At 41.3% G+C, this 16,353-nt stretch overlaps 1 protein-coding gene across 5 annotated transcripts in view; it reads right to left on the reverse strand.

Moving 5' to 3' along the window:
* Positions 1-10: 10 nt before the first annotated feature.
* Positions 11-16,353, reverse strand: part of LOC125762097 (NPC intracellular cholesterol transporter 1) — a 41,104-nt gene continuing 24,761 nt past the window's right edge. For 2 of the 5 annotated variants that reach the window (XM_049423856.1, XM_049423855.1), the window contains exons 5-12: positions 16,060-16,279; positions 13,606-13,746; positions 12,662-12,844; positions 10,739-12,586; positions 9,797-10,672; positions 8,408-8,490; positions 6,314-6,368; positions 11-4,389 (exon numbers count right to left, since the gene is read on the reverse strand). In XM_049423856.1, coding sequence (XP_049279813.1) covers positions 3,443-4,389; positions 6,314-6,368; positions 8,408-8,490; positions 9,797-10,672; positions 10,739-12,586; positions 12,662-12,844; positions 13,606-13,746; positions 16,060-16,279 — 4,353 coding nt within the window. In that variant the 3' untranslated portion in view covers positions 11-3,442. The remainder of the gene's footprint in view (positions 4,390-6,313; positions 6,369-8,407; positions 8,491-9,796; positions 10,673-10,738; positions 12,587-12,661; positions 12,845-13,605; positions 13,747-16,059; positions 16,280-16,353) is intronic. The other 3 variants (XM_049423858.1, XM_049423859.1, XM_049423857.1) reach the window with 3 other exon arrangements.

Genomic DNA, 16,353 nt, shown 5'->3' on the forward strand with positions numbered 1-16,353 from the left:
AGCACGCCTATCACATTTTTTACCTTTATTTGTTTATACTCCTTAATTACATTCGTCATCATTTTCCCTTATCTCACATGTTTCACACATTATTATCCCCTGTTTGTTTTCTTTAGAATGTTTAGACATGTTGTACACAATTTCTTGCGAAGTGTGTAACAACAAAACAAAATCATTGCATTAAAGAAACGCCAGATTCAGCATTTTACTAAAAACGAATATGTGATTATTTTTTTCTATTTTGTTCCTAAACCTGTTCGGTGCAATCAACACAAACTGGGGGCAACTTAAGGAAAGCTTTGGTTTACCCTGCACCTATGCGTAACGTTGGCCAAAAGTATCTAACGTAATTACGAATATACTGTATAATTTATTATCCACATGATTTTCCAAAACAGAAATTCACTAATCGTGTAAGCTTATTCACTTATGGCCGGATTAGTGTATATAATCACTGTAATAAATCATAAACGGTATGAATATTTGATTAATGTTTTGCTTTCTTCGTTCTCAACAACCCTTCAAAGCTTGCCTAACTATATTACATTTTCATCCTTCACATGTCGCACACCTCGACATTCCTATACAATATATTTTGCTCAGCGCTTCGCCTTTCTCCGCGTTCTTTACACTGCCATACCATTCTCTTTATACTGCGGAAATCTAACTAACAACAGAGTGTTGGCTGCGAAAAAAAACGGTTGAAACGGCAGAGGAAACTAAAATACATAGTTTAAACAGAAACGAACTGCATGCATGACAACTAAACGTACGATGGTTATAGTTAGCGCTATGTTCACCATTACGGGGGGCAGTAACTAAAATTACACTAATATTGAACATCATTAGAGACATATTGGAGCCCTGTATGTTTGGATCAGCTTCGGGCTCATTTTCTTAAGCGCCATTAACCAACCATATGCTGCATAGAATTCAAGAACGGAATGAGCGAATCAATTTAACCCTAACGTGCCGCAAGTTCTGAAATGAACACCCTTTTCTGTCCTCAAGCATGCATACGAGCCAAAGGCGTTATGGGTGTGTGTGTGTTTGTAAGGTATTCAGTAACTTTTCAAGTAACAATAAAATAGTAAGGATGGATCGTAATCTTAAACATCGTTTAGAAGGAGAAGCAAAAGCTTTTGATCAGTGCTGCCAGCTGTTGTGCTAACTCCTGCCTAGAGAATACTTTTCAGTAAAATATGGAATCACAAGAAGCTCTTAAGGGGCTCCAGAACAGAACAGAATGCCTAACGAAACGATCTGTTTTCTTTTGTGTGTGTTTGTGTGTGGATGGTTACCGAAATCCCTATCATTCCCATTTATCCGTCGTACAATCTTAGTTTGTTTCCCCTTCACAAATATACCTACAGTTCATCGAATGCAAGGCACCGAAAATGAGTTGTCTATACTTGAATTAGTGCAAAGCGATGTTCGAGCACATCAACATCGCTTTTAGTATGATTTGATAGTAGGAACGCATAGTATGTCAACGAACAATACTATTAACCTAACCGGTGTGACGTAAAGACCCTTCTATTTTTCGTCCGGACAAGTGTAATAGCATATGGACTTTATAATAAAAAAGCGAAACAATTTGAACACCGTCAATCTAATGCCAGCAGGTGCGAAATTGTTGATAATCGTAACGGACAAATGAATCACAGTTACAGTCGTTTATGGTATTTTTTCCACGGTTATAATCAGCCACCACAAACAACACCTCCACAAACGGATTGCTCTAAAATCACACCGACAAGCAAAATAAAACGTCTGAAACAACTGTACACAACTGCAACAGTAGCGAAATAGGAAAATCATTCATTTAGATTGTGTTTCAGAATTCGTAAGCCCTCGTAGTAAACTGTTTCCTATGTTTTAACCAAACGTACACAAACATTTTCCCCCACACGACCTGTTTCACCATCGGCGAACACTTCTTGCTTCTATAATACATTGCGATAATTGCGTTACTTAGTTACCTGCTTGTTTTGTACATGCTTCTCTCCGTTGAAGGTTAAGTTTCTTTTATCCGCTCTCGGTACGATCCATTTTTAGACATCAATTTCCTATTTTTGCATAGTTTCTTTATCGCCATATGAGTGTGGCTCACGTGTGTGTGTATATCAAATCGCACTAGTTGATATTTTTCCTTTCTTCATTTTCACATACACACACGCAAACTCTTTTTGTTTGTTTGTTTCTAGCACTAATTTTTCACATTCTCTTGGGCTTTTACACCAGCACACATCACCAACCTTTCTATACATAAGTTATCTATCATCTTCGATTACTATACAACTGTCTTATTCATTTCTTCTTCGTAAGTGCTTTAACCACTGTCCACCTTTTTCATTTTCTAGCATGCTTCCTTTTTTTATCCAGCCTTTCCACCAAGCACATAAACAACCAACAGCTCTAAAATATTAGCCGCATTTTACACTTCGATAACAACCAACAAATCCCTTCTTTCGCCATTTAGCTATTCTTTTCATTTCCCGGCACATTTTATATACTTTTCGGCAGTACGAACAACATTAAAACTTCGCACCACTTCACATCTCTCGGTTTCGTTTCGCACACTATAGCGATCTGTAAGTGTACGGCAGATTACGTTCATTTACTGTACTGTGGAGTTCGCATCCTCTCAAGAACAAACTGTAATTAACTTTTATGCGACTGTATCCTACGACAAGAAGATATAGCAGAGTTGCATATAGGAATATTCATCTTGACACACACATGTATACAAACTGTGCATGTCGCTTCTTTCAGTTTCTTCTGTTCCTTCTGCTTTTCATTAGGTGATTCATGATATCCTATCTTTTTTTCATCCTTGTTTCGCTGCTGCGTGTCCATCTTTCGTTGTTGGCTATTGCACAAATGTAGAAAAATATCTATTGTTGTTGTATAGTTACTATTAGAAACGTCACGAATGGCAGAGCACCAACTTTTGTTTTTCTTTTGTAATCTGGTAAATGAATTTGATTCAGAATGACCTTTCTGGCGTGGGAAGTTTTTGGTCTGCAATGTAATTCTTCTCCTCGCATTTCATATTATGCAATCCCCCATATCTCACAGAGTTGGGTACGGACAATATATAAGGTCGGGCGCGTGTAAAACGATACCACTAGGATAGTATTCTTCATCTTATCTTCAATCGTCATTTACTTCGCAGAACGAGAGATACGAAGGTAAATATTTTGTTTTCCTACCGTCATGTATGGCCGTACTTATGTGTATAATATTTACTTTATCCGCACCTCACTAATCTTTCGCTTTGTGATAGACAAAGTTTTTCAGCACTTTCCATAACACACACATTTTCAACAAGTTTGATATAGAAAAGATCCCCATTTTTGTTTTCGTAATCCTTCTTTTCGCTTCCTACGGCAATGATTTGTCATCGCACTTTGTTTCACCACAAACGTGCCTCGCTTCCTTATCGTGCCCGTGGAACAATCGTCGTACGGGATGACGACGCGGAGGACTTAAGTGTCCTTCGATCTTCACCCCGGTACGCATCGACTTCATTATCAAAGATGGCATCATTGTTGTGGTTGTTGTTGTTGTTGTTTGATGTTTCTTTTAATTTCTCGCGCCCGCTGTACTCTATCTCTTCCTCTTCCTCCTCCCCGTCTAAATCTTCCGAATCTTCCGCCACTACTAACGGTGCCTTCGGGTGTTCTATTTCCGTTTGTGCATCCTTCGATCTGCTCTTGCGCAATCGATGCCTGTTGGACGTTTTGGATGTTTTGGAAGTTTTCGAAGACAACGAGGAGGATGAGATGGATGACGATGGGGACAGCTTCGATGTTAGTGCCGCTGATGTATTGATAGGTGGTTTCGATGAAATGTGTTCCTCCATCGTTACTGCCGGTGCTGCGTCCGCATGATGCTTGAAGTCGTCTTTTAAAGATCCGTGCGGGGCGCACTGCATGCTGGAGGATGCTTGTTGCAGAAGAGGTTCGGTAAGCTCCTCCGTATCCTCACCCGGAGGAATATCGTGCTGGGCGTGGACCTCAAGGGTGGTGCGGTGCTGATTGGTAGGTTGCTGCTGTTGCTGGGATTGCATCCGGTGTCGAGATTGTTGCCGTGCTCCGGAGTAGCCGGGTCCGCTAGATGCTCCTGTTGGCCGGTGTCCTCTTCCTCTTTGGGTTTCTTGCTCCTGGTGAAGCGCAGGAAAATTCGATTGCTCCGATCGCTGAAAGTTTGCCTGTTCGCCGTCGTCGTCGTTGTGGTGGTAGCCGTTGTAGTCGGGAGATTGTCGGTCGTCATAGTACGCTGCATCCTGTTCCATATTCGGCTCCTCATCGATCTCATCAGCACTGGGGTGGTGTGTGCCGTTGGAAACATCGTTGTTGGAGCGTCTTCGGCGGTGCATCACGCCTATTGAATGTGTCGATATGTAGAAGTGTGGTGTGAAAAGAGCAAGTGGAAAAAAACAATATAAAAACATTATAAGAACAACGTATCAGTAAAACCAATATGAAGTTGTACATAGTTTAGGAAAGAAAAGATCACGCCACAAAGATCACTGTACACAACTTAAACTAAGTAAAGCGCTCTATGATGAGGTAGAATCTACAGAAAGGGATACAACAAATGAGAGTAGCAAAAGGAAACCACACTATTATACATGTAGGAATGCAAACAAACCTTAACCAAATTCAAATAAACACTATTAAACGAAAAATTGAAATAGCAGTCGAAATGTAAAAACTTAAAATGTTAGATATTTGTGTGACGGCAAGCCAAATTGCATTCTACAAAAATTAATGTTTTCATTTCCCAATTGTACATAACTTAAATGTTGAATAATATATCTACTTTAACACCTTGTTGACGGGCGATTTTCAGCCAGAACGTGTTGGTATCACCGCATACGTTTGTTGTCTTAGGCGCTGGAGAGCATAGCGTGTCCCGCCGCATGATGTTATTAGTTACTTGAAATCTGTCACACACATAGAAACATTACATCACATTAACAACATTCAGGATTTACAAGTCCGTCCCGAATCAGAAAAGGTCGGCTAAGCGAGGACGGACATGTCCGTCCACCCGTCAACAACGTTCGGCTGAGCGAGGACGGACATGTCCGTCACCCGTCAACAAAGTGTTAAAACAAACAAACCCCTCGCTCTATATTACTTAGCATAAAAGCTTTGGTATGATTCAAACTGTCACCATTACATGTTTCAAGTAATTTTTGTACATTTCGTTAGTTGCCCTTCGACATCGTTTCACAAGCAAACAAAACAAATACGCATTATCGTATGCTTGTTAACGCATTCATTTGCTGGTGTGCATGGTTGGATTTGCTGCTAACTTGCTGTAGGATGTTTGTATTTACACAATATTTTGCAATTACGGCACCACACGTTTCTCTAGCAGTGGTGACTCTTTTGGTGGTAGTTTTCGCTAAGAAACTCAATCAAGCATAGCATGTAAACTAGGGAAACTACTCTATTGTTTCTATTACAGTAGAGTAGCAATACAAGAAAGGTACAAACCTTTGTTTTCATTCACGCTCGAACATTCACACTGCGACTTAATTCTATAAGGCACAATGGCGCCCCAAGTCCAACCATCGTTCGGGAGGTTTCAGATAACTTCTTCTTCATCTTCTTGGCGTATTGACCTGTAAGGTCATGCCTGGCTTACTAGATCTAATTTTAAATACGTAGCCAAAATGTCAGTATTTGATCCCGGGTCCTGTCGTGTGGGACCGTTTGGGACCTGTTATGTGATGTCGCTACTACATACACCACCAGGCCCAACCTGGCGCATTCCAGATTTTAGGTAAGTAAATAGAAAGAACCTACACGTTCCATGTATAACAAATAGTTAAGAGTGACTCGACCGCCAAACATGTATTCATTATAGCTAAAGAAACAAAGCGTATCCTTTCTTTACAACGAAAAGGGTACATAACACAATGTCTCAAAACCAAAAACGTATCAAAAATGAAAACAATAAACATTCAGTCGCGTTTTATAGCCTTCCAACAATAAGAAATCGTGAATGTTTTGCATTTATTATTGTGCAAACTAAACACTGATAAAAATAAACGTTAGCAACAAATGACCAAAACATAATTAAACAAAAAGATACATATAGGGGTTTTTTTTAATGGAATGGTAGTGACCCATTCCTGCAAGCGCGAACTGTACCATTCCACACTGAAGGAAAAAGCTTCTCACAAACGATGGAAGATGAAGAATAGGGCACTCTATTAGTACACACAAGAGAACAAAAATTTAAATAAACAGGAACCGAAAGGAACACAACCGATAAAGGAATACTTAGTAACCGTGTAAATCGGCTTCGATACGCTCAAACATAAATATTCTTTCATCCCGGTGCAGCTGTGGCACACACGTTGGAGCGGCAGGAGAAGAACGAGGAGCAAGGAAATCCAGAACAAAGAGAGAAAGAAGAAAAAACGAAACAAAACAGCAACCGTAGGGAAAAAAGAGATTAGTTATTCAATTACAACACGATGGTGCGTATCAAAACACGTCGGTGCAAAGTGCTCTGCAAAGAGGCGCAGCAAAAAAAGGATACTTTGAGGAATATTAACGGCCTACAAAACACACATCACAAGCCAGTGCAAGTTATGCATTTAACACATGTCAGAATATTCTTTTCCGCAGTCAACAAGATGTACGTTTTTTTCTAAACAAACTTCATCATTCTAACAGCTCCATAAGATATTAAAATATTAGCTTGGGGAAAAAGAAACCCAGTATTTATTTTCTTCCTATATTCCTATCTGGAATGTTAGTAATAGAAATGATCAGATGATAAATATCGACCATAGAATAATGTTCTACCATTTACGCAAAGTTGAACTAGAAGAAAGTTCGATGTTTAACTATCACACAAATTCACACCAAAATGTATTCCGGACCTGATAAAAGGCGATTATCATCTTTTTTCACATTGCAAAACTTTTTGAGTGATAAGAAACTAGGATGAAGAAAATTTTGTGAAAGTCGATGGAACAACAACTCATCGAACAACGATGCTTATTTAATCCATGTAGAACAATCCGGACAATGCTAAAGGAAGTTATAAAATTCCTCAGCGTAGTAAAAATCCGTGAAAAAAGGCACAAACTATTGCACATAATATTGTGCCTGTTGAAGATATTAAACGGTGGCATATACCGAAGAAACAAAGGAGCTTTAGAAATGATTCGTTTGAAGAAAAAAAGTAAACCTTGTGATTTAAGAAGGGTTGAAATTTCACCTATCAATTTGTTATTACTTTGTAATGTGATGATGGCACATGCAAATTAAAACTACACAAAAAATGAAGAAAACATACGAACATACACACACATACACACTAATCAAAAGATTAACAAATGCAAACAACAAAAGAAACATAAAAAATAAAAGTAAAAGAACCACACCATCTAAATACAGCTAACTCAAAGAAACAACAAAGATAAAACATAAACAACGGTAGAAAAACATAAATTGTGGTTGTATATATGCATACTCACAATTTCGTAAGAACGAAAACAAAAGAACTGATCAGTCAACAAGATTGAATGAAAACAATCGTCAGTATGCATACGTACGGTAGGTTGCATAAGAAATTATACATACTTTACATACAAAATGAAGCACTTGCAGAAATAGCCCCAAAAAAAATCAGTCAGCAGTGTTATTGGGAATTTCGTAACTTTGGAAAACTACATGTTTTTACAAACAACATCATGCTTGACCGTGCAATGGGTGGCATTGGTGGTAACATCGTTCATCGGTAACGTAACGTTCAGACAGTATTCTGCATTAGAATAGTACGTATTTTCGCCGGTTAGTTTCGACCGCTTGCTGTTTGTCCGATGGTGCTTACGCCAGCGTTGCCACCGATGTTGGATGCAACCGCACAAAGCCACCTCTGTACTAGCAGTGTTGTTTAACGTGGTCGACCGATCGGATTCCCGATCTAAAGACGACTCATTAGTGGCGACAGATGATGATGCATGCGGTGCTCCGACTGCTGCTGCTCCACCTGCCGCTCCTACACTCGAGGGTGAAGCAACAAGCTTAAAACTACTCGATTTACACCATGCCGTGGGCTGTGAGCAGCAGCAATCCCGAGCATAGCGATGCCTTCTCCCGTTGCTAATATTAAGTATCGTGCGAAAGCAGTGCAAGGGTGACGTTGAAATGGGTGCGGTTGGTGTCGGTGGTGATGATGGCGATGGATAGGTGATACTAGATGAGGATGCGTTGAACGATGCAGGTGGCACTACACAAGAACAACGACGACAACCACGACCATCGCGACTACCACTACTTCTATCCACACAGCAGCAAGAGCCGTTCGCCAGACGGGCGCTAGACTGCTGATGATGGTGAACGACAATGGTTGGATTGGGTTTGCTTACGGTTGTAGAGAGGGACGTTTCCTGGGTTTCCTGCATCGCTTGCCGTCGGTGATTGGCCAGTTTAACTTTGTTGATAGGGGCGCCTGTATTTGTGTCATTTTTAGTTTTGAACGATTTTCCAACATGAGAAAGGTTGCATTACGTTTTTCCCGTTTGTTAATACCCATGTGTGTGTTTTTTTTTTGCATAGTATGCGAACCAATGGGCATATTATCGCGTAACGAAACAAACGGATGGATGGGACGCAAAACAAGTACACACACACAGGACACGGAATGGAGGCGCGTGTGCGTTTTATGGCCCAGTTGAAAATAAACGAGTCATTCGATTTGTTTTATGGGAAGAGAAGAAAAACGAAGAGAAAAAATACGTTTCAGGATTAATAAATTTTGCTTCTAAACGTGCTGTTGCATATGACGGTTATAAAGTGATGGTGGGTGTTTTTAGGGGCGGTATTTTAGGATCAATTTTTTATGTTTCCTCAGTGTTTTTTTTTTACTTATTAACTACAAATTACGCGGCGTCTATATAAGACGACAGACAACACAATCTATCTCAGAATCATGCACTACGCTCCAACACGTTCGATACTATAACAGGAGACTATAATGTGTTAGCAACTATGGTTTAAACAATATGATCTACACATGGTGATGAGGACGACTGTGAAACCGCACACAACTTCCAGCTAAAATGTTTGTGAAATTATGCTCAACCCTTAATCAAAACGCATATATCAGAGGCGTGAAATTACGAAAAAAAATGTGTAAAACTGAATAGCAGTACAGCTTATTAGCCTAAAAATTGGAATAAGCTATCGAATGGAAACAAGCAATGATAAGCTGAATTTGAAAAATCCAGATAGGGCGTAATGTCTCAAAAACGATTGATTATATTCGTACAATAATGTTTGCAATAAAAATACAAGCTCTTGCACAAAAAGAAAAAAAATACATAGAGGATATAGAAAAAATCAAAATGTAAGGTTTTCCACTGACGGTGTGTTTCTTGACGCTGACTAGCGTTTATACAAAACCTCTAGTGAAAGAAATTGTAAAAGCAATGACTTATAGCCCGCCAGGAGAACGAAATTTCCAACAATAGAAAAACGAATAGAATAAAGCTTAAGGTGTATGTATTTCGACATTTCGTCAAAGTTGGAGACAGAGGTCTGATCAAAATTGATGAACAGATTCAAATGCTGAATAGGCAAAGAATTGAAGCGGTATTGCCGACTAATGGGTAATGGTTTAGTCGAATGCAACAAAAATATAAGAAGTACAACAAACGAAAATAAAAACCGTAACTATCACACAAATACCACCCCTTCCTCTTCTTCCGAACGCATTTTCGTTGCGATTTAACTGTCGTCTAGCGATCGATACTTACCGATATAGCTAAGAAGCACCGGCAGGAACACGAGTCCGTGAGCGGCACCGTACAGTACAATGCCCAGGTACATACGGAAGTAAAACACCTGGAAGATTTGACTGTGGGCGAAACCGAGCACCAATATACCGCCGAACTTTGTCAGCGTAATGCCGGAAAACACCGAGCTGCCCATTTTAGTGAGCGCATCGGCTGCCCGCTTTTCGCGCGTTTCTTCCACCGACATGGAGAAACTGTGCACCAGATGTGAGCAAAACTCAACACTGATTCCGACCGCCATTACGAGATTCACGAGCGATACGGCATTGAGCGAGATGTTCCAGTGGTACATCAGACCACCGATATTGATTACGATCATCGTAATCGTGATCACTACCACAAGGGACGAATGGATGTCGAAGCCCATCAGCAGGAACGTCACGATAAAGATGGCTAGCACCGAGATGCCCATGCTCTTGAGCGTATCGGGCCACATCGTTAGGTACTGTTCGTAAAACACGTAAAACACCGAGTACGGGAACACCTCGATCTGTTGAATGTCAGCTTCACTGCGCCCTTGCAGCCGAAGGTTCGCTTGTATCGTGCTGGTAATGTTTGCCGAAATTTTACGTGCCGAACGTAACGCTTCGTAGTAGTCGGACGACGATTTCAGGATCGTGTGATACGCCATGAAGTAGGTCGCACCAACATCGTTATACTGTGGTACTAATGCATCCGGTCGATACTTTACGCCACTGCCGTACGCAGCATGACCCGCTTTGGCACACGCTTCATCTGGGTTATCCTCCAGGAAGAAGGAAACGTATTGCCGGAAACTGTCCTCCACCGGTCGCTTTTGAGGCGTCAGTGAAATGTTACACGCTCCACAGGCACTCTCTATCGAAATACAGAGCAAAACTTTGTTAGTTAAACAACTCTAAATCTGAAACTGCATTTACTTACTTTGATGTGGACAAAAGCTTCCGTTGGTCCATTGCTTGCAGCAACCCGGTGCTGCTGACCAATCGATGTAATCATCCAACCAGGAAGAGGCCGGCCGTGCCAGATAGGTTGACTGTGGCTGTTTGCTAGCAATATATACCTGCGTTGAAAGGCTGTCGAGATTACAGTACTGTCCGCCACAAATCAAGTTCTGATCGTGCATGGTCGAATAGTTCAATCCATTCTTCACCACAAAGTATACCGGCGGGCCGATGCTCAAGTACTGCTGCAGATAACGGAAATATTTCAGCACGAAGCTATCGCCCGGCATCGAGAGTTCCTGGTCCAACCCAATATCAATGTGTGGTGCGACAGCAATGCTCGAGCAAAGCCATCCGAAGAATACGATCATCACAGCCACCCGGACCGGTTTGCGCATCACAAACGGAACGTAGATACTTTTGAAGAATTTGTACAGCAATCCCTCACCGATGGTGCCCGGCATATCCTTTTTGGAGCCGCGCAAGAAACATAGCACATCCAGCCGGTTGTCCGTCTGGCGGATCGTATCAAGGGCCAGGAGGCTCACGAAACATGTAATCTGTAGGAAAAAATCGATCAGCAACGCCATACCGGCATACAGAGCGAATGCTCGCACGGCTGGCATGTCGGATAGCCCGCCAAGGAAGAAGCAGCAGCTCTCGCTGACCGACGTCAGCAGGATCGATGGTCCAACGCGTCCCAGAATGCGTCCAATGTGTTCAGCATGTGTTTCCGTCGGTTTCTTCGTATCGCGTTGGTGCGTTTGTACCAGAATGAAGATATTGTCGACACCGACAGCCAGTACCAAAAATGGTATCACTTCCACTATGATCAGTGTAGCCGGTACGCCAATGTATCCGAAAATACCGACCGATGCAACTACCGAGGCCAGTACGATCGCAACGCCTCCCAAACCAAGCGTCACCTTCGAATCGATCAAGGCTCGTTTCAGTTGGTTTACGTGCCCGAGGGAAATGGCAATGTAGGCGAACATAATGATGTACGAGACCAAAATCGTGGACACATCGGACTGTGATTCGCGTGCCAATTCATCTTCGATGGAACGCTCGGATGTGAAAGCGATGCTCATGTTCTCGCGTGTCCAGTTTTTCATGAATGCTACGTACTCCGTTTCCCATGCCAGCGCCGACTGGAGCTTGTTCTTGTCGTGGTAGTTACGCACCAAGAACGTCAAGATGACAGCGTTCGCTTCGGTGTAGCTAGGTTTCTCTTCCGCCGTCTTTGGTTGCGGGATACCACCGAGTGCGATGGCCGGATCGATGGGCCCACCGTAAGGTGCCAGGCACAGTGGATTGTAATAGTTTCCAAAGCACTGTATAAGCTTGTCCAGATAATTGATCACAAATCCCTGTGCGTCCTCTTCCTCGTCATTGAAGTTATCCATGTCGTCCGAGAAGTACCCCCACAACGATTGGACTACGCATTCTTCCGTACCCGTTGGTCCATTACTCGAACTAAGCGGTGCAAAGCAAATGTCTTTTAATCCGACCGTCTCATTGCTACCATCGTCACGCACGGTCTGAATTTTCTTGATTTGCTCCTGCAGATCAAACACGTCGAGCAGAAATTGTCGGTTAAATACAGGTCCGAACTGAATCACACCGTTGGAGGTGTTGTGCATCACGTTGCTAAGATTTTCCGCCTTTATGATGATTTGCTCGAGACGGTAGAATGGTTCAAAGTTGGAATCGAAGTACTCCCGCTCGACGCGGGAACGCGAATGTGGCGAAGCCCATAGTTCCACTGGATTTGTCGTTACGCGCAGGAAGTTAATGCCCATACCCATTGCAACAATGAAGATAAGACCTGCAAGAATATGGATAGAACGGAACGGCTTTGTTTTAGTATCGTGAAGCAACTGCTTTACGATAAAACGTTTACCTCCAAGCAGCACCAGCCAAGGGTGTTTGGCACAGGTTGTACCCCAAGCAGTGAAGAAGTGCTCCAAAGCGGTTTCTGTTTTGGCTCCGAGCCGCTCGAAATAACCTGACTCATCGTCATCTTCTTCGGCTCCTACGCCGGACGGATGGGGCCGAAGTTCCTGTTCACCGTCCCAAGTAGCACCTAGATGAAAAGGAATCGAACAAATGCAATCAGTTGTTGATAACAGTATGTTTTAGACGTTTTTACATGGAAATGGTAGGAAATATACATGCTTGTACATTTAACACAGAGACACGGAAAAATACAGCTAGAGGATGGTTAAAGTGCAGCGAAATAGACAAACGGCTTCAACAGGACAAATGTATGTTTTGGGTGTTTGTTTTTTAACTTATGTTAAAGTACTTTTTTCCAGAAATGCATTTTGGTCAAAATGCCGCACAGCTGATACATTGAGAACATACACACATAATGCCACGTTGAATAAGAACTTTTGCTTTTGGTGAAGTTTCACAGGAAGTGAATCAGTTTGATTAAGAGTGTTCGGTGATTGATTAACGATGGGTGGGGAAAATAGATTTTGTCTAACAATTTTCATGGAGGGTGCCATAACGAAATGATAACACAGAAAGCAGATTCGTTAGCTTTGCCAGACAGCTATTATTAGACAAACGGTTAAAAGGGAGAGCATGAATATTATTGATGAACTAGCAGTAATATGGTAGTGTTCTTTGAAAATGATACAAATTATGTGATGGTGTGGATGATGTTTTTCATGTTCTTAACATTAAACAGAGTTTTAAGCGTTACACACAAAAGTATTGTAGAAAATGTGCACACACGCATGTGAGATGAACCGGATGAGAAAGAGGATGAATGCACGTTAAAATGATAAAACAATGACAGCGAAAATCGTAACCAAACAAACCAGAACGAAAACCTACTCGATCGTTTCGACTGTAGGGGTGAGTCTTCCCGGTCCGTGCCCAGATCGCCACTGTTAGAGGAGAGACCACCGGCTAACCTACGGCCCACCGAGGACCGCAGGTCCGATGGCAGCGCGTCACCACTATTTACCAACAGTTCTAAGGGTAGTAGCGTGCCCCACCAGCAGCGGTGTTTGTTTGTGTGTGCGTGTTGTTGTTGGTTGTTTGTTCAATTCAGTTCAGTACGTGGCGGAGGAGTATTGCGTTGTTCGAAGGGTTCATGTAAAATGAAATTATTTTTTGCATGATATCCGATACGTTGATGAAGATGATGCGTTTGATATTTGAGATTGATTGCCATTCCGCAATTACATGTGTTTTGTTTTGTTTTTTAGCATAACCGAAGAAAAAAGGAAGAAAAAGAAAACGAAAACACGGTGCGATCAGTCAGATTGTTAAAATTTTTGTTATCCAATCTCCATCCTTTGGTTTAGAGTTCGTATGTTAAAACCCAGGAAAAAAGATTTAAATCAAAATGCCTGACCAATGCTCGATACATCTAAACGCCTATTACACTTACACCATCCGTTGGATGTTAGTTACAATTAAAAATATCGTTAGAACCACTAGAACCAGTGTAAATGTTTTATATTTTCGAAACCATTACGAAAAAAAAACTAACTCGTTATTCTTCTCCAGCAGTAATCGCCATGGTTGTAATGAGCTTCATTTAGATACAACGTTCACGCCTTCATTAGATCAACGCTAATGAGCCGAGGAGAATGTCAGGCAAGAATCGTTGTTCCACACCTTTCATGGTAAGCAAATGCCACTGAAAACCCCGATCGAAATAGTGATAAAAATAACCCTAATAATTATCCACCCGTTCGTTTTGTCTGCTTCCCTCCAAACAGCAGTTCCTGTTTGTCTATGGGTTGTGCGAGGGAGGCAAAACTAAATTCCGTTTTGATGCCAGCACTAGAGCGAAAAATGGGTGATTCAAACAAATCGTTATCTATATTTTATTCTTTTGCGGCTATTATATATGCAATGTTGTTGCCGGTGTAAGCGAACAGCAGCGGCAAGAATGGAAGGAAAAGGAATACCCACTAGCGCATCCTTTTTGTCGCAGTACAACTCCTTGAATAGCAGACACGCAACCTGCTAAATGGTGTCCATTCGGTAAATATGGTGAACGTGATAAGGATCTTTCAACTATAACGTACTTCATTTCATTACTTTGAACTAAGAGTAGTGAATAAGCATATACATTAGAAAACTTTTTCTTTTTTCTTGATGGAACTATTCCTAAGAACATTCTTGATAAAACAATCATATTTAACTGCTAATCGGTCGAAACCAAAGCACATCACAAGAGCGGTTTCATACCAACGGAAGTAAGCGTAACAAATTCGAGCCTCATCATCGTAATCAGTCATGCGACACAATCGATCGAGGTCAACCAATGTCACTGCTTCGCAAAAGATGATAATAATCAATCCCATTGCTCAATGTGAAGACAGAAAACGAGAACATTGGCTTCGTTACCACAAAAGTAAGAACATTTGTACAGAGTTTTCGTACGATTCCATTTCTGCGAATGTTTCATTCATCAGCGTTACGGATAGCAGACAGATTTCGTTTAACCGTCGCTCTTGAACTCATTGTCGGATGAATTTAAATATTGAACATTGGAAGCGTAAATATATGTGCGTTGTCGTTGCAAAATGTTACCATATGTAACTAAATTCACAGACAAGCGTTCAATTTCAGCCATCGAAAATCTTCAGCACGTAGGTGGGTTGATGGAACATTTTCGTACGATTCATCCTTAACCGTTACCATCCTTTCGTCCCTGAATCTGTTTTGCAATGCAATGATGCAAAACTCCAAACCATTTTGCGACCGTTTCTTTTAAACGTTGCTGTACAAATCAGTTGGTAATTAATTCACATATCTATGAGTGTAACTGTAACCCGTGTCTTGATTTGTACGGAATTGCATAATTCATACAAGCATTTCTACTAGCCATTCTAGTGACGTGTAGCATTGTGTTAAAAAATGAAGAAAACAAACATATTTTGCCTATCCGAACAAGAGCAAGCGAACCATGCTAGAATCTAAAGGAAAATGCGCCATTATGCAAATCTTGTATAACTTCATAAAAATCTATATCAGTGCATGAAGTAGTTTATAGAAAAATGTAAAAGAGCATATTATGTCGCTTGCACCGCCTTCACTAGATATCAATTCCATCAATATGAAAAAAAAACTATATCTTCACATGAAGCTAGCATAGAGAGTGATCTGCTTAGCAAACAAGAAAATATTACAAAATAAAACACTCGGTGCCCAGAGATCCATATTTGGTTATTTGTTTTTGTCTTTGTTACATTATCTTTTGTTTTTTAAGTAAAATAAAAACAATATTAGAGAAAAATAATCTAAATAATTCATTGGCCGAAAACTCACTTGCTCCACTGCCGCTTCCACCGCCGGTACCGCCGCTGCTCGAATGGCAGAAACAGGCACCAATCAAAAATAGGCCGCTACATACGACAAACACCACGAACATGACGACCGCATACCCATCCATGCCATAAATGACGAATGGTTGAGGTGGACCGGGAGGCGGTGGCGGCTTTGGACAGGATGCTTCACAGTCGACACACGAACATGCCGGTGTGTTTGCCTAGAAGTTAATAAAAAAGAGAACAGTTTAAAAAATACCGATTCAAACCGAATTACATGCGGAACGTAAATTAC

The sequence above is a fragment of the Anopheles funestus genome, chromosome 2RL (genome assembly GCF_943734845.2).
Source record: "Anopheles funestus chromosome 2RL, idAnoFuneDA-416_04, whole genome shotgun sequence".
NCBI lineage: Eukaryota > Metazoa > Arthropoda > Insecta > Diptera > Culicidae > Anopheles > Anopheles funestus.